Below are 23,040 nucleotides of genomic sequence, written 5' to 3' on the forward strand. Positions count from 1 at the left end.
ATGGAAGTACCAAAGTTCAACATAAAGTCAAGGAACAAGAAGTAGTAGGTATGACAAAAATTTTGGGTGCATGGAGTAGTAGAAGATAAGGATGAGCAAGTATATCTGATTAAACATATAAAATCTTTGAAAAATAGAGTAATTAAGGTTTTTTCCGATATACAACATCTGCTTTATTGACTATGCCAAAGCCTTTGACTGCGTGGACCACAACAAACTCTGGAAAATTCTTAAGAAGGTAGGAATACCTGACCACCTGACCTGCCTTGAGATATCTATATGCAGGTCAGGAAGCAACAGTTAGAACTGGACATGGAACAGACTGGTTCTAAATAGGAAAAGGAGTATGTCAAGGCTGTATATTGTCACCCTTTTTATTTAGCTTATATGCAGAGTACATCATGAGAAATGCTGGGCTGGATGAAGCCCAAGCTGGAATTAAGATTGCTGGGAGGAATATCAATAACCTCAGATATGCAGATGACACCACCTTTATGGCAGAAAGTGAAGAAGAACTAAAGAGACTTTTGATGAAAGTGAAAGAGGAGTGTGAAAAAGTTGGCTTAAAACTCAACATTCAGAAATCTAAGATCATGGCATCTGCTCCCATCACTTCATGGCAAATAGATGGGGAAACTGTGGAAAAGGGGCAGACCTTATTTTTTGGGGGGGCTCCAAAACCACTGCACATGGTGACTTCAGCCATGAAATTAAAAGATGCTTGCTTCTTGGAAGAAAAATTATGACCAATCTAAAGAGCATATTAAAAAGCAGAGACATTACTTTGCCAAAAAATGTCCATCTAGTCAAGGCTTTAGTTTTCCCAGTAGTCATGTATGAATGTGCGAGTTGGACTATAAAGAAAACTGAGTGCTGAAGAATTGATTCTTTTGAATGATGGTGTTGGAGAGGACCCTTGAGAGTCCCTTGGACTGCAAGGAGATCCAACCACTCCATCCTAAATGAAATCAGTCCTGAATATTCATTGGAAGGACTGATGCTGAAGGTGAAGCTCCAATACTTTGGCCACCTGATGCGAAGAACTGACTCACTAGAAAAGGCCCTGATGCTGGGAAAGACTGAAGGCAGAAGGAGAAGGGGAGGGCAGAGGATGAGATTGTTGGATGGCATCACCGACTCAATGGACATTTGTTTGAGTAAACTCCGATTGTTGATGGTGTACAGGGAGGCCTGGTGTGCTGCGAGTCCATGGGGTCACAAAGGTTTGGACACGACTGAGTGACTGAACTGAACTGAAAGGGGACTTTTTTCACTTCACTTGATCAAATCCGTAGTTTAGGAAAGTGTTTTGGGTACAGGGTAAAAAATAACTTGGACCAATGAAAGTAGGAAGCAGGCCAAACTATTAGTAGTGGAACCAGTAACTCTTGATGAAAACCTGAATAAGTAAGTGGAAGGGTTTTTAAAATATCCAAGGTATTTTAGAGGCAAGATCAACAATATGTGGTTGCTATTTGGGTGTGACTCTAAAAACTGTTGATGACTTTACGATTCTTCCTGAAATGGGTTAAGTAAATATGCTTGCTCACTTCCAATTTCAAGGAATTTGAAATGAACAACTAATGCACGTAAGATACTCTACTAGTGATACACACAGACACACACACACCCTTCTAATTATTACAATAAAACATTTTAATTTTTTTCTTAAAAAAAACTGTATATTCAGGGATTTTCTGCACCAGAAAAACTGAAATTTTTTTTTTAACATAGATTCCATTAAACTTGCTGGGCAAAAGACTTTTTACACTAATAAAAAACAAGAGATAACCTTGACTGTTCCACATATCTACCCCTTAAAACCCCATCCCTCACCATAACCACTATCATTCTCTACATTTCTTTGCTCATAGTAGAAGCTTGAGAAATATTTAATTAATCTCATTTGAGCTTGTTGTAAACTCCATTATGTGTAGCATGTTCTAAGAAAAACAGTAGTTTAGTAAATGGTATCATATTAACAATGTTCAAAGAATTTGAGTACAATAAAATGCACAAAACTAAAATTTCAGTTGAATATGAGTCACTTCAATCTACTTCACTGCTTTGAATCAGTTATCTCACAATATTAGTGACCAGGGATGCCAATATAGAGAGTTCTAGTTAACACAACACAGATAATGAGTTATAACAACAAACTGCAAGATATTAATGTACTAAAAATTATTTTATGATCCCTGATGATGTTAATGAAATTGGTAGACCCTACTGACAACAAACACTTCAAAAAATATCAAAAGATATGTTATTGCAATGCAGAAACAACTTTATTTATAGGTATTTCACTTATATAGATTTGCACATATTTTATGCACTGAAAAATACATCAAATACAACCAGTGTTAGTAATTACATGTATTCCAGTTTAAAGATGCTCTATAATAGTCATTCCAACATATTTACACAAAAACCTGTTTATTCCTTTTTAAAACCTACAGCTACAAATAACAAAGCCAAAACAAAATTTTAAGAATGACTGTTTACGATGGCTCTTGTACTTTTAATCCTCACAATTTTAATGTTACTTTACACAGCTTGTCTACAATGGTAGTTCTTAATACTGCTGCTGCTGCTGCTGCTAAGTCACTTCAGTCGTGTCTGACTCTGCAACCCCATAAATTGCAGCCCATCAGGCTCCCCCATCCCTGGGATTCTCCAGGCAAGAACACTGGAATGGGTTGCCATTTCCTTCTCCAATGCATAAAAGTGAAAAGTGAAAGTGAAGTCGCAACCCCATGGACTGCAGCCCACCAGGATCCTCCGTCCATGGGATTTTCCAGGCAAGAGTACTGGAGTTGGGTGCCATCGCCTTCTCCAGTTCTTAATACTGCTGCTGCTGCTGCTAAGTCGCTTCAGTCGTGTCCGACTCTGTGTGACCCCAGAGACGGCAGCCCATCAGGCTTCCCCGTCCCTGGGATTCTCCAGGCAAGAACACTGGAGTGGGTTGCCATTTCCTTCTCCAATGCATGAAAGTGAAAAGTGAAAGTGAAGTCGCTCAGTTGTGTCCAACCCTCAGTGACCCCATGGACTGCAGCCTTCCAGGCTCCTCCATCCATGGGATTTTCCAGGCAAGAGTACTGGAGTGGGGTGCCATTGCCTTCTCTGGTTCTTAATACTAACTCCATTCAAAAGCAGAAATGATAATTACACACATTACCCAGTCTAAAAACTGAACCTATTCTCACAGATATTTCCAAAATGTATGTCAATTAATAGTCTGCACTGAGCTGTTTATAAAGTATATGTGTGTATACACATTCATAAATAATTATGTATGCATGTATATGATTATGGCAAATCCATATCTTAGCCTATATAAACCCATAAAGTGGCAGATTTATGAAACTGAAAATATGACATTGTATAGAGCACTGAGTCATTTATGTCTTTTTTTTTTGTCTCAGAGATATTAAAAGTAAATAAGGTGTTAATTCAAATAAAGATGATTATTTTAATTGTTTGGTATATATTTTAGTTATGCCAATCGAGTAAAAGTTGACCATTACTGAAGGCAAATTTATCTTAGCTTTTTTTGTGTGTGCAAAAGAAGTATAATCTGCATAGGTACTTAGGAAAAAGTTTAATTTTTCATGTATAATTTAATGTTACTGGATCTGTGAGCCTTCAGAAAACAAGGAAACTTTATGAAGAGATGCATCACAGTTACAATAGAGGCAAAGCAATTTGGAAGTAAAAAAAAAACAAAACACATAAGCATGTATTCAAAATGCACTGGATATGACAGGAGTTTTATTAAATAAAAGGTGCTGTGTAGGATGATATAAGGGATAAAGGATAATTAAAGTTTGGAAGTGAGGCATGAGTTTATAAGAAGAGAGAATAACATTGCCAATGTAGATGCATGATCTTTGAACAAGCTGTCTTTATGCTTATATTACTTTTTTTTCTGCTAAAAATTTGACAAACACATAAACACAAACATGTGTGTACTTATTATGCATACAGTAATCCATTTTATTCCCACTGTATTAGAATTACATAAACATCAAATTAAAATGAACTTTCTTCTAGACTCACAAATAGGTCTCTCAGTTTTAAGAGTTTGATATGACTTTCTTTCAAGTTCCACACCTAAAAAGACTTCATTGTATGTACCTCATCGTTTCTACAATTTGCATGCATTTTGAAATAAATGTGTGTATAGTCTTGGAACCAACTAAAATGTATGTACATAAAACAGAATTGTAGCACTGTGTAGAGTTTTGTTGTTAAATGTTATCAATTGCTCTAGATTTGGATAATGATAACTTCATATAGCATGTCACTTTTTGTCCTATTTAAAATGTTAAATGTTATCAATTGCTCTAGATAAATGTTAAATGAAGTAAAATAAATAAAATGTTAAATGTTATCAATTTGTTGTTAAATGTTATCAATTGCTTTAGATTCATATAATGATAACTTCATATAGCATGTCCCTTTTTGTCCTATTTAAAAGGAAAAAATAATATTTTGTAGCACTAAAGTCTGGATCTTTATAGAGTCAAACAGTTTTATCAGATAGACAAAATATACCCGTGTTCAATGAAAAACTGCATTTTGGCTCCAGATATTTTGGCAACACATAGATAAAGCTATGATACCTATCTGGAAGAGAAATCAGCACCTTCTCTTGAATAACTATATTTATGTGAAAAAAAAAAGGTAATTATTCAATCTGAACATCATAAATAATGTATATAATTATCTACAAGAAAGGCACCCAATACATAGTTTTGAATGAATGATCAAATAAAATTAATAATAAGATAAATTAAAAAATAATAATAAGATAGTATCTCATTTAAGAGTTCATAAATTAGTTTTCCAGAGTCCATGCAATTTCATTTTTGTGTGTTTTTTTCTCAGCTTGAATATGAGACTTGTGTGTATGTGTGAGGTTGTGTTAAATTACTTCAAGGCTGTGATACTGAACAACTATTTGAGCTCTATATTTGTATTACTAGAAACTTTTTGTTTAAGGTGATAGCATTTATGAGCAATTTTGTTTAGTTTTAAATTATTATTGTAATAAAGATCTGCATTGGTTTTGAAACTGAGGTTAGAACTGATATGTAATAAGACAAATAAATATATTTTAATGCTTATTATTGGATTTCTGAAAAAGTTTTTCACCAGTATTGTATATTCATTTACTTCTAACAACAACCAAATAGAGTAAAAGTGGTATTATTCAAAATTTCTCTAAGTATCTAATGAAACCATTATTTTGCTATCTAATGTGTTTTATCAAGTATTAAGATAAAACAATGAAAATGCTTTAAAAGTGTATTTCAAAGAGAACAACATTTTATGAAATAAATCAATGAATAATTAATAAATATAAGGCTCTAAGACAAGGGATAAAAGTGCAAGTATTTCTAGAATACCCATTGAGATACTTCATTTTCATTATTATGTCAATTTGACTATCTGAAACCAAATAGAATGTGACTTTTTTTTACTTCACAAAAACACTTACTCCTAATTGGGTAGTACAGTGTATGTGTAGATTATTAAATATAATTAATCACTTATAAAGGGACAGTTAATTTTAACTGAGAATATCTAGAATATGAAAAAGGCAAGAGTTGGTTATGAGATTTTTTGGAAATAATTATATAACTTGGTTGTTCATTCTAAGGGAACTTATGGAAGGTAATTAGATGGTATTCTTTTTATCGAAAAAGCTTTTTCATTGACTTGATATTCTCACCGAGGGGAGATTAGCCTCACAGTTGAGATATAAAGCATGCCTCTTTATTATATCTTCAACTAGTCAGACTCTGCTATTTAATAAATACGTCTAATCATACATCAATAAAAATAAACAATATGCATAATAATTGAGTAAATTACCACTATTTATAAAAAATCCTGCATGTATAGTTTATCATAAAAAAAGAACATGTTTCAGTGCCATTCTCCCAAATCATCCCACCCTCTCACCCAGAAGGATGGTAAGGGGAGGGGGGAGGGAGGAGGGAGGAGGGTTCAGGATGGGGAACACGTGTATACCTGTGGCAGATTCATGTTGATATATGGCAAAACCAATATAATACTGTAAAGTTAAAAAATAAAATAAAATAATAACAGGATGTAAAAAAAGGAAAAAAAAAATAGAATACTTCTTTAATTTTAAAGTGTACCACTTTTAAAGCTTAAACAGAATTACCAACTGAATTATTAAAAAAAACTTACTGGAATAGCTTGAAATAAAAACAAATAGTTTAAAAATTCTTCATGTAAGATATATCTAAGATTTACTAAATTTTTCTACAACAAATAAGTATTATGTGTCCAATAAAAATAAAGGCATATGACTATGCTACAATTTTAAAGTCTGCTCCTAATTCAAATACCATATAAGGCCACAGGTGTTATAATATGAACATCCATAATGCATGAAAAAAACACACTGCACAGTAGTTCTTTTGAAAAATAATTACATACAACACATACAGCTCCATAATATCATGAGACCTTTGGGTATGCTAGAAATCTAAATATTTAAAGTACATAAACTAAGGAAAATCTAAGAAACATGCCTATTACACAAAAGCACCTACAGGAAACATTTACAGAGTATTGCCCAAGTTCATATAAGATTACAACAATCTGCTTGTCCTAAGCACTTCAGTTGAGATGAAGTTTCATATCACACCTAACTAGAAGCACAATTACAAAATCTAATTAATTGTGACTAATGCAGGTGACAAAATTGTAATGTGAGGCAGTATTAATTTGTGTTAAAATTAGATTAGCAAATATTGTACAAAATAATGACTGATTGAATCTAAATTCAACTTAAAAATTATTCTAAACTGTAAATTTCCTCATTGACAACGTCAACAGGATGTTCAGCAGAGAAAACAAAATTATACATAAAAGATTAACTAACAGAGTTTTGCCAAGAAAATGCACTGGTCATAGCAAACACCCTCTTCCAACAACACAAGAGAAGACTCTACACATGGACATCACCAGATGGTTAACACCGAAATCAGATTGATTATATTCTTTGCAGCCAAAGATGGAGAAGCTCTATGCAGTCAACAAAAACAAGATGAGGAGCTCACTGTGGCTCAGATCATGAACTCCTTATTGCCAAATTCAGACTTAAATTGAAGAAAGTAGGGAAAACCACTAGACCATTCAGGTATGACCAAAATCAAATCCCTTATGATTATACGGTGGAAGTGAGACATAGACTTAAGGGACTAGATCTGATAGAGTGCCTGATGAACTATGGAATGAGGTTTGTGACATTGTACACGAGACAGGGATCAAAACCATACCCATGGAAAAGAAATGCAAAAAAGCAAAATGGCTGTCTGGGGAGGACTTACAAATAGCTTTGAAAAGAAGAGAAGTGAAAAGCAAAGGAGAAAAGGAAAGATATAAACATGTGAATGCAGAGTTTCAAAGAATAGCGAGAAGAGATAAGGAAGCCTTCCTCAGCGATCAATGCAAAGAAATAGACTAAAACAACACAATGGGAAAGACTAGAGATCTCTTCAAGAAAATTAGAGATACCAAAGGAACATTTCATGCAAAGATGGGCTCTATAAAGGACAGAAATGGCATGGACCTAACAGAAGCAGAAGATACTAAGAAGAGATGGCAAGAATACACAGAAGAACTCTACAAAAAAGATCTTCACAACCAAGATAATCACGATGGTGTGATCACTGACCTAGAGCCAGACATCCTGGAATGTGAAGTCAAGTGGGCCTTAGAAAGCATCATTACAAACAAAGCTAGTGGAGGTGACGGCATTCCAGTTGAGCTATTTCAAATCCTGAAAGATGATGCTGTGAAAGTGCTGCACTCAATATGCCAACAAATTTGGAAAACTCAGCAGTGGCCACAGGACTGGAAAAGGTCAGTTTTCATTCCAATCCCAAAGAAAGGCAATGCCAAAGAATGCTCAAACTACTGCACAATTGCACTCATCTCACACACTAGTAAAGTAATGCTCAAAATTCTCCAAGCCAGACTTCAGCAATACATGAACCGTGAACTTCCAGATGCTCAAGCTGGTTTTAGAAAAGGCAGAGGAACCAGAGATCAAATTTCCAACATCTGCTGGATCATCGAAAAAGCAAGAGAGTTCCAGAAAAACATCTATTTCTGCTTTATTGACTATGCCAAAGCCTTTGACTGTGTGGATCACAATAGACTGTGCAAAATCCTGAAAACGATGGGAATACCAGACCACCTGACCTGCCTCTTGAGAAACCTGTATGCAGGTCAGGAAGCAACAGCTAGAACTGGATATGCAACAACAGACTGGTTCCAAATAGGAAAAGGAGCATGTCAAGGCTGTATATTGTCACCCTGCTTATTTAACTTATATGCAGAGTACATCATGAGAAGCGCTTGGCTGGAAGAAGCACAAGCTGGAATCAAGATTGCCAGGAGAAATATTAATAACCTCAGATATGCAGATGATACCACCCTTATGGCAGAAAGTGAAGAGGAACTAAAAAGCCTCTTGATGAAAGTGAAAGAGGAGAGTGAAAAAGTTGGCTTAAAGCTCAACATTCAGAAAACGAAGATCATGGCATTTGGTCCCCTCACTTTATGGGAAATAGATGGGGAAACAGTGCAAACAGTGTCAGACTTTATTTTGTTGGGCTCCAAAATCACTGCAGATGGTGACTGCAGCCATGAAATGAAAAGACGCTTACTCCTTGGAAGGAAAGTTATGACCAACCTAGATAGCATATTGAAAAGCAGAGACATTACTTTGCCAACAAAGGTCCATCTAGTCAAGGCTATTGTTTTTCCTTTGGTCATGTATGGATGTGGGAGTTGAACTGTGAAGAAAGCTGACTGCCAAAGAATTGATGCTTTCTGGGATTTCTTTGGAAGGAATGATGCTAAAGCTGAAACTCCAGTACTTTGGCCACCTCATGCAAAGTGTTGACCCATTGAAAAAGACTTTGATGATGGGTGGGATTGGGGGTAGGAGGAGAGGGGGATGACAGAGGATGAGATGGCTGAATGGCATCACTGACTCGATGCACATGAGTCTGAGTGAACTCCGGGAGTTGGTGATGGACAGGGAGGCCTCTCGTGCTGTGATTCATGGTGTCACAAAGATTCAGACACGACTGAGTGACTGAACTGAACTGAATGGATAGAATGAAAATTTTTTATAAGATTTTCAATTTAAGTCATCGAAAATAAAAGTAACTTAAAAATATATAATGGCAAAACTATTCTACTTGTAAAAATAAACTTTTATATTTAATGAAAAATGAGGAATTGCATTTAGCAATATTATTTTTCAGTTTATGTTCTGTGGATTTTAATCAAAAGAAAGTAATAGTCCTTTGAGTGCTTCCAGGTGTGAAATCATACAGCATATTCTAGTTAATCAATTAGATAGTCCATAAAAGTTTATTTGATGACTAGTCTTAAGATTTGGTTTCCTTCAGTTTTCTGTATTCACTGGCTAGAATATGAACCAAAGAGACCATCAAGGACACTTCATTGAGAATATTCTAGGAGTCCATTAATTGCAGCACAATTGATGGGGAAATATCTGAGATCTTGTAAGGCAAACATGTAAGAACACCAATGATTAAATTAAAAGTGTCAGCAAAGCAACTGACAAAGAAGGAATCAACTAGAAAAATACATATTTTTGTTCTCTCTGGCTGTTGTGAAAAATGAGATTCAGTGATGTCCATACTGTTCTCAAAGGGTAATATTATTTCTTCAAGCATAAGCAAAGGACAGACCAAGGGTAGTTAATAATCAAAAGCAGGATCCATTTTCATCAATGGCCGAATTTTAAATACTGTTAAATCTCGATCATCATTAGTTTATATGGGTAAATATTTAGCCACAAAGAGCAGGAAAGACATCATTTCAGAAGTTCTTTTCTCACAGAAATAGTATTATGTGAGATGGGATCACTAGCAGCTTTCAAAATAATTTCTATTTTCATCTTTTACAAAGATGACACCCAAACAAATATTGAGGAATTTTGTTAAGGGATTCTAAATAACTGTTTCATACTGTTCATGGGATTCTCATGGCAAGAATAGTGAAGTGGTTTGCCATTCCCTTCTCCAGTGGAACACATTCTGTCAGACCTCTCCACCCCATATGCTACTGGATATCAGTGGAGAAATAACTCCAGAAAGAATGAAGGGATGGAGCCAAAGCAAAAACAATACCCAGTTGTGGATGTGACTGGTGATAGAAGCAAGGTCTGATGCTGTAAAGAGCAATATTGCATAGGAACCTGGAATGTCAGGTCCTTGAACCAAGGCAAATTGGAAGTGGTCAAACAAGAGATGGCAAGAGTGAATGTCAACATTCTAGGAATCAGCGAACTAAAATGGACTAGAATGGGTGAATTTAACTCAGATGACTATTATATCTACTACTGCGGGCAGGAATCCCTCAGAAGAAATGGAGTAGCCATCATGGTCAACAAAAGAGATTGAAATGCAGTACTTGGATGCAACCTCAAAAACGACTGAATGATCTCTGTTCATTTCCAAGGCAAACCATTCAGTATCACAGTAATCCAAGCCTATGCCCCAACCAGTAATGCTGAAGAAGCTGAAATTGAATGGTTCTATGAAGACCTACAAGACCTTTTAGAACTAACACCCAAAAAAGATGTCCTTTTTCATTATAGGGGACTGGAATGAAAAGTAGGAAGTTAAGAAACACCTGGAGTAACAGGCAAATTTGGCCTTGGAATACGGAATGAAGCAGGGCAAAGACTAATAGAGGTTTGTCAAGAAAATGCACTGGTCATAGCAAGCACCCTCTTCCAATAACACAAGAGAAGACTCTACACATGGACATCACCAGATGGTCAACACTGAAATCAGATTGGTGATGGACAGGGAGGCCTGGCGTGCTGTGATTCATGGGGTTGCAAAGAGTGGGACACGACTGAGCGACTGAACTGAACTGAAATAACTGTTTCAAGACATTTTCATCTTCATATATACAAAGGAGTAATTAGGAGTTTTCCTTATTACAGTCATAAAGGAAATGTTCACAGAAGTAGAAGAAAAATGAAGTGTTCTCTAGTTCACAGAATGTGTCCATGAAACTAATATTTAAAATGCTCTTTTATAATAATTATATGTACAAATGGTCATGAAGCCCCAGTAGTTGATCATGAGACATGTGAAGTATTAATTCATTTTCTTGGGTTTCATCACTTTACTTACAATTAAACTGAGGCTATGGATTTTGGAAACTCCTACTCTTAGTACACCATCTTGGTACCTGCAGGGCCTTGACTCTAAGGGTATAATGAGTTGGCTCAATTTTGACATTCCTTGAAATGATTTGAATTAAACTCAAATATTTAATTTAAGAAGTGGGAGAGGAATTATAAGATTATTCTATATGAATAACTTTCACAAAGGTAAATTTTAATTTTAAGTATTTTTCTACAATAGTTGTTTATAAGTATTGCAATACAATATTGTAATTTACGTGACACTTCTCATTACCAGTAAGAGCTACAATCACAATCTTTATCATTAACTAAGTTATATTTAAAACACCAAATAGCAAGTATGTTCAAGGAATTTGATATTAATGGAGGTACCAGAGATTTGTACTGAGTAAATGCAAATGCTAACTTTTAACAGAAATCTTAAAAAAAAATACTGCCTATATGTCAGATATATAAGAATTACACTAATTTTAAATGCTAAATAAAACATAAACCACTTGTAAATACCTTTACACCAAAGAACACTTCAAATACTTCACTAATTTAATGTACATACATGATAGACCAAATTCTATTCTCACTTTGCAAGGTAAGATGATACACAATGAAGCATTTGAATGAGAAGCCAGGAAACATCTGTTATGTAATAATTTTAAGGGTCCTTTATACTCCCTTTTTGTCACACAAAATCGTGTGTTTCTTTAACTTTTATTAGTATGGTTAGTAAATCATAAGCAGCTTAAAAATACAATATAAAATTGAGGCACATCATTCCTTCCTCAGTAAATATGTACACCCAGTTTGAAGCATTCAGTCATTTGTATAGGAAATTGGTTGATCAACATATTGTGGAGAATATGTTTAAAGGCAAATTACTCAAAGCAATGGAATGTATTCAGAAAATTAATGCCAGAGAAATAATGCAGATCTATCTAGCTGTGACTATAGTGTTGTATATTTTCCTTTGTAGTTTCAAAATTAAGTTTAAAATCTTTCAAAATATGGTATTTAAATCCTTGTCTCTACTCTCATATGACGGGAATTATGTTTCATTACATAAGAAATACCAGCATGTTTTTTACAAAATGTCAGGGAGTATAAAGAACTGACATTCTTGAGAGGTAAAAATAGAAAACAAACAAACAAACTTATTTTTCAGTATTTATAGAAAAAGAAACATAATTACAGCAAAAATAAATTTTTAATGAATAAAGTAGTGAAACAACATGATTATAGTCAACATAAAAACCTATTAAAATTTGTTTATATAATCTAACTTTTAAGCAGAGAGATGGATATTTATACTTATTTTCTCAACAACACTGTATTAGTGAATATTTTTCAAAAAATCAACTAGAGTGTTTTTGCTTGTTGCTGTTTGGAGTATTAAAGACAATCTCTTTCCCTGGATACCTTTCAGAGTGTAGCTTGGATAATTCAGCTTCACTTCCAAACTCCTGGAGATGATGTTTAAAATCTTCAGCAATAGAACCAGGCAAGTAATTCCATGTTTCATGATTGATATATTAATCATCAGTTTGTACATCAAGACACATTATATTACATCACAATTGTTGACATTCAGAGCAAGCAAATGGAGAAACAGCATGATAAAACTTTTTTTTATCACACTGCACTATTTTTTCCACAAATTTAAAATTTTGATTGCAAATTATAGCCAAAATAATATGAGGTTCAGTGGGGCATAATCTTTAATGTGGTTTTTGTTTTGCTTGCCTTTATAGTGGGAAATCCAGACTACAAGATTAATGATCTTAGCCAAATTTTGAAATCACAAATCATAGATTTTTTTGGAAGGGGAATGGAATCATGTTGTTCCTAGAAAGTTATATCTCACTGTAGATTTCAATAGTTGATGTCCTGGAATCAGTCTAGGACAAGAAAAATAACATGATATCAAAATCAGGTGGCTGTGTTCTAGAAGTCTTAGTTGCCAATCATGCTATGTGGCTAAAGTTCATATTGCTAAAATACAGATACACAAGATCAAGGTTATGGAATTTAACAGTGGTGAATACCAATCTTATTCCAAGCTAATTCAGACTCCTCTTACATTTCAAATCCATTTATAATACCTACATTCATGTAACCATGAATTGTTTCTTTTTGAAATGAAGTATCTTAAATACATGGCTAAGACAGTGACTTGTACACAGAAGGCCATTTCAAGATAATAAATTCATTTTTTCCTATTTTCCAAATATATTTTCTTCACAATATTTTAATGGGAGAACTGTGTTAAGCAAGGCTTCTTTTTGGCATTGTATCTCTTTTATACAAGTATCAAAATTGATTCTAAAATGATTATTCATACTGTTTTCCCAGAGTCACACCAAGCAAACCCTATCTGCTTACTCTGAAAGATGGAAATAAAAAGCAAACTGTAAGATCATCTTTCAAAAGTCTTGTTTTTAATTTCTACTACAATATATACAGAAATGTCATCCAGAATACTTGTAAAAATTTATATCAAAGAGGAGTATCTTTGCTGGGTTTATACCATTAAATCTGGGTTTATACCATTAAACCCAGGTATAAATCATTTCATGCAATAGATATACTTCTATCTAATGAATGTTCCATATTTTTCAAAACACAAATGTCAGAGAAAAAAAATATGGAAAATACTTGATTCTCTTTTTAAAACATGAAAATTTTAATAAATCCACTTATATCTTACTGCCTCCTAGAACCAATTAATTTCTTCACTCATATTTCTATTCAGATGAAGAGTGAACTAAATGTAAATATCACCCTAAAGCCTCCTTTGAAAAGTGTATTTCTCACTTTGTTTAAAGACAATTGGATTTAATTCTGCCTTCTGATAACACTAATATTTTATTCCACTGTCAGAATTTCCTTAAGGAACAATACATTTTTATTTTATTGGCTGACAGTTTTCCCCATTTTGTATGATGTTTTTTTTGAAAAGAAGACATCTACTGTATTTGAATTTTATAAATACATGAGTTCTTTTTCAGTGCTCAGTGAGCATTCAGCATTCTGCAACATCAGTGAATATAAATGACTCTTCTTGGCATTAATCAGAAAATGAAGTGTATATAGAAAGGGCGAAGAACATTGCAAATGTTGCAAAAAATACAAGGATTCAAATTATTTTTAGTATCACATTAGTCTCCCTAAGTTCACCAATTCATGTCCAGAAGATATTTAGTAATTAATCTGAAACATCTGTCAACCAATGACATAAAATATATAATTTACCTATTTCTTAAGATCTGAAAAAGTAGAATTTCATCTGAGAGCACATTGATTCTAAGATAGTCCTTTTAGCTAATTAAAACCAAATGATAACCAAGATTTTATTCTCATTAGCATCTACTTTCCTTATTTTGCCTGTCCTGTGAAATTATTATCCTATGTTTAGGAAAAGATTCCTTTGCTAAATAAAATAAAATGTATGAATAAAAGTTATTAATTGTATTGACTTTCTCAGGATTAGAAAATAGTTTAAAAGAAGCAGAAGATATTTGGAAAACCATCTATGGTTTGCTTACTGTATGTTCTTGTCTTCATGTAAAATAAGTCTAGCTCTTAAACATCTCCATGCTTTTGAAAACAGTTGAAACCAGAATTTTCTCTTTTAACAAACTTTACAAGCCAATCTATTAAAAATGATGCTCTGTGAAAGTAATTCACAAACCCTACTCATTGAAGGTTTTAAAGTGAATCACAAATTTACCCCCGGGAAAAGTGCTATTAGGCTACACAAAACACATAAAGTGCTAGTCATAAAAAATACTTTTTTGTTGAGAAATGTTTCCAAAAACAGAATGATAGCAATGAGAAATAGGAAATGAGATCACACTTTTTAATGGTTACATATAAATAAAAACCCACCATGATGAAATGTTAGGCGTCTGTTATGTTTGCCACCCATTTAAGATCCACCTTGGTAGAAAACATGGGGCTCATGTGAACTGTAGAAATAACCACTGCCCTGTAAACTCATTCAAAGCATATAAAAAACTCCATAGAGAGTAGGGTTCTATTTTACCATTTACAATAACATAATTATGAAATTATTGTAACAAAAATGAATGCACAACTAAATTAGTTTCTTAATTTTGCTCAGTGATTGAGAAAGGCTAACATTGTATTATTTAACTATGCATTGATCCTTGAGTGACTTCGATTCTTAAGACATTTCCTAATCATAAATCATTTTCATTGCTATTTGGAATCCTGGTAGATTTCTTTAATATCTCTAACTTTGGTGAGAAGAAACTTATTCTGACTTTCATATTACTACATTTTATTAAGCCTAACTAAGTTTTTACAAGCTTTTATTCATTGAAATTGAGATGAAGACCTTCTTAAGAGTAACACAAACAAAGTCAACATATGGCATGATTTTGCGAGAAAAAAAAATGTAGATAAATTCCATCATATAACTTTATTAAGGAAACAATCATACTTAAATTATTTAATTTAGTTGTGGATTTCTGGATACATTTTTATTCATTTCTCCATGAAATACCGATAAGAAGACTGTATAAGCTCTTGTTTTCATAATTCATTGGATTTTAAATTACTGTACGCCGATGCCTTGGGTCTTAATATGCTCATATTTTCCTTCAGGCCAATTAGAGAAAGCAATCATATTTCATTTTCCAAAAGTCATTATCTCTTAAGAATGTCTCTTGAAGGTCTCAATACCTTGCATGAATATGCAAATACTCAAATGAATATCTAGAGTAGAGATTTCATATATATTTCATTCTCTTGACTGAACATGAGACTAGCATGACTTCATTTTCCTAATTTCATTCCTGCTACATTGTGTCAATACAGATGTATAAACCAAAATAATGGTGAGTTCCTAATCGGAACATTATACTCCCTTTTCATTGTGGGGGCTAGGGAGCATGGTGAGTGGGGAGGATATCTTGATGCTATTCGACTATCTTGGGTAGATAGATTTTACCAACTGAAGCTGGCAGTCTCAGTACCATTAAGATCTGCTTATCAAATTCCAAAAGGTATTATTGTGATATATGCAGCCCGGGCTGTTCTCGTCCTCATGCACACAACTGTACTGAGGACGGTGTCATGACCTCCAAAAATTTTGGAGTTTTTCCAGTATATTGGAGAAGGAAATGGCAACCCACTCCAGTACCCTTGCCTGGAAAATCCCATGGACTGAGAAACCTGGTAGGCTACAGTCCATGGGGTTACAAAGAGTCAGACACGACTGAGTGACTTCACTTCACTTCACTTCTTCTCTAACAGGAAGTGTCATAGTGCCATCTACAGACAACACTGCCCCTATTATAATCATCATTCCTCACCCAATTTTCCTATAATTAGGAGTCATTTTGTTTTGATTTTCCATCAAACTTAAATAAATCCATATACCTATTTGGATAATTCTGAAAAATATGATTGTTTTGATCCCCCATTGAGTCAGTAGATTCTGTAAAGCCCTACTACAACTGAAAATAATTTTGAAAAATAAAGTTAGAAAGGTTAGTGAGAAACTTTGATTACCTACCAGTCTGGTGTGTACAGACACAGGGGTCTTGAAATTTGTCACTGGATAGCTGCACTCAGAAATGCTGTAGGGATCAGAACTGCTGGAGGAACACTTGGAGATGGAATCACAGCCCACAAAGGTGTTATCAAGAGGCAGTTCCTGGATGATGTGGTGCTTTAAATTTAGGGGAGTTTCTGGCTGGATCTGGAAAGCAGGCTGTGGAGAGGCAGATTTGTAGTGCTGGGCCAAATCAGGGCTGTCAGGCTTGAAAGTAGTAGGTGTAGTGCCCCAGTTGTACTTGCCCATAGTTTGCTCTTCCAATTCAATGGGAAGGTCTAGTGTGACGGTGTTTCTATCATTGTCAGCATTGTCTGCCTTAGCTTCTTCAATAGTGACAAAGTTAAGCCGTAAGGTCTTAGGGGTATGCTTCTTCTTTTTCTTCATCATCATCATCTGCCTGTTTTCAGGGTTTGGAGTAACCCATTCAGAATTCTGCTTGTTTTTCTGAGAAGCCTTAAGGTGTGGTGATTGGCGGCATCTTACTACAGCAGTGATGAAAATAACAAGAATGACAGTTATGGTGCCAGCAACAATGGCAACCATGATCTTGACATAGTCACTTGATGGTGAGGATGTATGAGTTGTCTCAACATTTTGGGTCACTGGTATTTCAATGTTTTTGCGCATCAATTCATAAATTAGTGTAGCATTGGTCATCGACTCATTAACAAATAGATTAACATTTATGACACTGAAGAGAGAATCAGGTTGCCCTAAATCCTTGGCTTTGACTATCAGTTTGTGTAAACCAAGATCTGCAAGGACACATTTCTCCTTCAGTGTAATGTTGCCTGTTGTTTGGTCAATCATAAACAGACCTTTTGTGTTTCCTCCTACAATGCTGTAACGAAGCTCTGCATTCATGCCAGTGTCACTGTCAATAGCAACTACCGTGAAGATCACTGTGCCTGGATTAGCAGATGGTGAAACCAATTCAAAGGAGTAGTTGGAAGGAGGGACAACAAAAACTGGTTTATTGTCATTGACATCGACCACATTTATAGTGACTTTGGCAGTTGAAGAATGTGATACCCTACCACCATCCTCAGCCTTTACATTGAAAGTATAAGATTCTTGTTTTTCTCTATCAAATGAAATATTCGGTTGGATGACACCACTCTGTGGATCAATTGTGAAGTCATCATTTGCATCTAAAATGGAGAGAGTTACTGCAGAATTTTCTCCATAATCAGGATCAGTTACAGTGATTAGTCCTACTGTGCCATGTCTTGGAAGGTTTTCTGGGACATAGAAGTTGTACTCATTGTGAGTGAAAATTGGACTGTTGTCATTCTGATCAAGAACAGTCACTAAGACTGTGGCATTGGTTATTAAAGATGGCATCCCATTATCTTTTGCCAGAACTGTGAATGAGTATTTTTCCTGTTTTTCTCTATCCAATTTCTTCACTGCAGTCAGAATGCCTGTACGATGATCCAGGTTGAATTCAGATGGAGCATCAATGCCTAGCAGGTAATGTATCTCAGCATTACGCCCAGTGTCTGCATCTGTTGCACTTATTTTTGTCAACTGGGTGCCAGGAGAGTTATTCTCAGGAACAGAAAGACTTATGAAAGGCTGAGTGAAAACTGGAGCATTGTCGTTTTCATCTTTTAATTTGATGAGGAGCATGGATGATTGATTCAAAGGAGGTTTGCCAGCATCTGAGGCCAGTAATTTAATTGCATATTCTCTTGTGGACTCATAGTCAAGATATGCAGCAGTCTCTAGGAGGAACTGATTACTGAACACTGGCCTTAATCTGAAAGGGACTTCATGATCTGTAAAGCATGTCACCCTACCATTATGGTCAGCATCCTTATCTGTCACAGTTATGAGAGCAATTTTGGTGTTGAGAGGAGCATTTTCTGAAAGAACCACAGTGCCATTGATTGGATTAATGATGTATCTTATGTCAATCAATGGGACATTATCATTGACATCAGTAACATTTACTAGCACCATTGCTCTTGTTGGCATCAATCCACCATCACTTGCCAAAACCAGTAACTTGTGGTTTGGAGATTCCTCCCTATCCAGTGGTTCTTTTACTGTGATAAGTCCAGTGGTAGAGTTGAGGTAAAATAGCCTCTTGGCCATGCTGGAGACAAGATTGCTGAAATAGAAATGAATCCTGGCATTTTCACCTATATCAGCATCTGTGGCATGGAGCTGTGTTACTGAAGAACCTACAGGAGCATTTTCTGGTATACTGACTTCAATCTCATCCTCCTTAAAAACTGGATGGTTGTCATTTGTATCAGCAACACTGACTTGCAAAATAGCAGTACTGGATCTTTGAGGAAAGCCACCATCTTCAACCTTTACTTTCATTACATATGTATCTTTCTCTTCCCTATCTAACTCCTTTTGAACTATTAGTTGCGGCATCTTTTCTCCTTCTGGGGTTTCAATGATATCAAGCCCAAAAATATTTTGACCCTGAAAAACAAAGAATGAAACATTTTAGCTTATGTTATTATTTAATGAGACTGGTTTTCAATTACTTGAAGCCACATGACATAGGATCAACTCAGAAATAAATGCCAGAGACTTGGGTTCTAAGTCCCAAATTTGTCTATAATAGTGTCACCACAAACAAGGTGCTTAACATCTCCAAACACTTGTGAAATTTGAATTGTTCTAGAAGATGTTCTCAGGTTACAGCATTTTACAGTGATAAGTGTAACTAATTTTTTGAATTACTAATGATTTCAAAAAGAAGAATAATGTAGAATTTAAAAAGAATTATCACAATTTCACATGGAAAATGAAATTATAAGTGAATTAACCATGGTTACTTCAAATGAATTAAAATATCTTACTGTAGATTTCAGCTGTTTAGGGCACTTTTCACTTCCAAAAGTAACAATTAAGTATAAAATAACCAACACAAAAGTGCATATACAACGTCTAACAAATATAGCTAAAACCTTTGGCAAAGGGAGAAAATATGCAAATTCTGATAAGAATAAAACTTTGTGTAAAGAACACAAACTTTCCCTTTTTTTCTCCTATAGAAAAAGGTGTTAAAATGAATTTTCGGGAATTCCCTGGTGATCCAGTGGTTATGACATGGCACTTTTAATACCAGGGTCCAGGTTCAAGCCATGGTCAGGGAACTAAGATGCTGCAAATATGGGGTGGCAAAAAAAAAAAAAAAGCATCTTAGAGATTAAAAGCACAATGTTATTTAAATTCTTGTTGTAGTTGTTGTTGTTGTTTTAAATTAGCAGGCACAATAGACTGAACCTACAGTCAACGAAAACAAAACCAGGAGCTGACTGTGGCTCAGATCATGAACTCCTTATTGCCAAATTCAGACATAAATTGAAGAAAGTAAGGAAAACCCTAGACCATTCAGGTATGACCTAAATCAAATCCCTTATGATTATACAGTGGAAGTGAGAAATAGGTTTAAGGGCCTAGATCTGATAGATAGAGTGCCTGATGAACTATGGACTGAGGTTTGTGACACTGTACAGGAGACAGGGATCAAGACCATCCCCATGGAAAAGAAATGCAAAAAAGCAAAATGGCTGTCTGGGGAGGACTTACAAATAGCTGTGAAAAGAAGAGAAGTGAAAAGCAAAGGAGAAAAGGAAAGATATAAGCATCTGAATGCAGAGTTCTAAATAATAGCAAGAAGAGATAAGGAAACCTTCCTCAGTGATCAGTGCAAAGAAATAGATTAAAACAACAGAATGGGAAAGACTAGAGATCTCTTCAAGTAAATGAGAGATACCAAGGGAACATTTCATGCAAAGATGGGCTCAATAAAGGGCAGAAATGGTACGGACCTAACAGAAGCAGAAGATATTAAGAAGAGGTGGCAAGAATACACAGAAGATGGTGTGATCACTGACCTAGAGCCAGACATCCTGGAATGTGAAGTCAAGTGGGCCTTAGAAAGCATCACTATGGGGGGGAGGAGCCAAGATGGCGGAGGAGTTGGACAGGGAGAACACTTTCTCCCCCACAAATTCATCAAAAGAGCATTTAAACATCGAGTAAATTCCACAAAACAACTTCTGATTGCCGGCAGAGGACATCAGGCACCCAGAAAAGCAACCCAACTCTTCGAAAGGAGGTAGGAAAAAATATAAAAGACAAAAAAAGAGACAAAAGAGGGAGGGATGGAGTTCAGTCCCGGGAAGGGAGTCTTAAAAAGAGAGAAGTTTCCAAACACCAGGAAACCTTCTCACTGCCGAATCTGTGCCGAGCTTTGGAAGCACAGAGGGCAACATAAAAGGGAGAAAAAAAATAAATAAACAATTAAAAATCGCAGATTGCAAGCCCTACGATAACTCCCCCAGCGGAGAAGCAGCACAGATGCCTGCACATGGCTTTAGCAAGCGGGGGCTGGGCAGGGAAGTGCAGCGCGGGCTGCGTCCCTTAGAGTAAGAATCAGGCCCGAAAGTCCTGAGCACTATCTGAGCGAAATAATTTGGGCTAGCAAACCAGACTGTGGGATATCTTCCACGCGAAAAGCCAGCCCTAACCTAAGACACCCCCAGGCCCACGCACAGAACAAAGGACTGAACAGAGATAGCCGGCTGCAGACCTTCCCCCTCCGGTGACAGGCAGCCAGAGCCAGAAGGGGGCAATCGCAGCCCCAGAGAGACACTATCTATAAAACTGTAAGCAGGCTTCTTTGCTAACTAAAACTTCTTGGGGGTCTGGACGGTCAACAGCTGCCTGAGAAGGTGCGCCGGTTTTACACCCAGATAACCGAGTGGCGGGGAGGCGATAAGTCGCAGCATTGGCGCTCGCCAAACACCTCATCACCTGAGCTGCTCGGACCTGGGAAAAGCACAAAACGCAGGCCCAACCGAGTCTGCGCCTCTGAGGACTACCCGAATGCCTGAACCTGAGCGGCTTGGACCTGAGAGCTCAGCCCAGGGCCGGCCTCTGATAGTTCCCGGTGGAACAACCTAGAGCCTGAGCAGTGTGGGCAGGGAGGATACACGCGCCATGAGCGGGGTCAGACCCAGTGTGGCTGAGGCACTGCGAGCGCATGCCAGTGTTATCTGTTTGCAGCATCCCTCCCTCCCTCCCCACAGTGCGGCTGAATAAGTGAGCCTAAAAAAAAAAAAAAGAAAAAAAAAAGTGTCCTCCACCGTCCCCTTTGTGTCAGGGTGGAAACCAGACACTGAAGAGACCAGCAAACAGAAGAAGCTATAACAGAGGGAAACGCCTTGGAAGCTACAAGCCATAGATTAAAACCCTGTGGTTACTACGAACTACATAGGAAGGGGCCTATAGATCTTGAGAAATATAAGTCAGACCAAGGAACTAGCCAAAAATGAACTGAACCCACAATACTCACAACAAAACCAGAGAAAGACCTAGATATATTTTTACTATTTTTACGATCAATCTTTCTTTCTTTCTTTTTTTTTGTTTTAAATTCTTTTTTTAAAAAAATTTTAAGTCCTCTATTGTCCTTTAATTTTCACTTTTATAACTATTACTTTGCAAAAAAAAAAAAAAAGACCCTATTTTTTTCTTCTTCAGCAAACTTCATATATATATTTTATAATTTTTTGACCGTGTTTTTTTTTTTTTTTTTTCTTTTTCTTCTTTTCTTTAACATTGTATTATTGAAATTCCAAACTCTACTCTAGATTTTTAATTTTAGCCTTTTGGTATATGTTATCAATTTTGTACCTATAGTTTTTTTTTATAATTTCTGTGACTTTTTTTTTCTTTTTTTTCCCCTCTGTTTCTTTCTCTTCTTCTTTTATATAACATCGTATATCTGCAATTCCAAACTCTACTCAAGATTTTTAATTTATGCTTTTTGGTATTTGATATCAATTTTGTACCTGTATTTTCTTTATAATTTTTGCAACATTGTTTTTGATGGTTTGTTTCTCTCTTTATTTTTCTTCTTCTTTTTTTTTTAACATTGTATTTTTGAAAGTCCAAACTCTACTCTAGATTTTTAATTTTTGCTTTTTGGTATTAGTTATCAATTTTGTACCTGTAGTTTCTTTATAATTTTTGCGACCTTGTTTGTTTTTCTTTGTTCGTTTTTTCTCTCTTTCTTTTTCTTCTTCTTTTCATTAACATAGCATTTTAAAAATTCCAAACTCTACTCTAGATTTTTAATTTATGCTTTTATGTATTTGTTACCAATTTTGTACCTTTAAGAACCCAATCTTCAGGACTCATTTTTCACTAGAAAATGAGATTACTGGCTTGACTGCTCTCT

At 35.5% G+C, this 23,040-nt stretch overlaps 1 protein-coding gene across 5 annotated transcripts in view; it reads right to left on the bottom strand.

Moving 5' to 3' along the window:
* Window positions 1–23,040, bottom strand: part of PCDH11X (protocadherin 11 X-linked) — a 663,770-nt gene that overhangs the window by 511,092 nt on the left and 129,638 nt on the right. For 4 of the 5 annotated variants that reach the window (XM_025277000.3, XM_044937389.1, XM_044937390.2 and 1 more), the window contains exon 3: window positions 16,782–19,265. In XM_025277000.3, the coding sequence (XP_025132785.2) occupies window positions 16,782–19,265 (2,484 nt within the window). Of the gene's footprint in view, window positions 1–12,430; window positions 13,138–16,781; window positions 19,266–23,040 lie in introns of those variants that run through there. The other variant, XM_025277001.3, reaches the window with a different exon arrangement.

Source organism: Bubalus bubalis, chromosome X, assembly GCF_019923935.1.
Source record: "Bubalus bubalis isolate 160015118507 breed Murrah chromosome X, NDDB_SH_1, whole genome shotgun sequence".
Taxonomy (NCBI): Eukaryota; Metazoa; Chordata; class Mammalia; order Artiodactyla; family Bovidae; genus Bubalus; species Bubalus bubalis.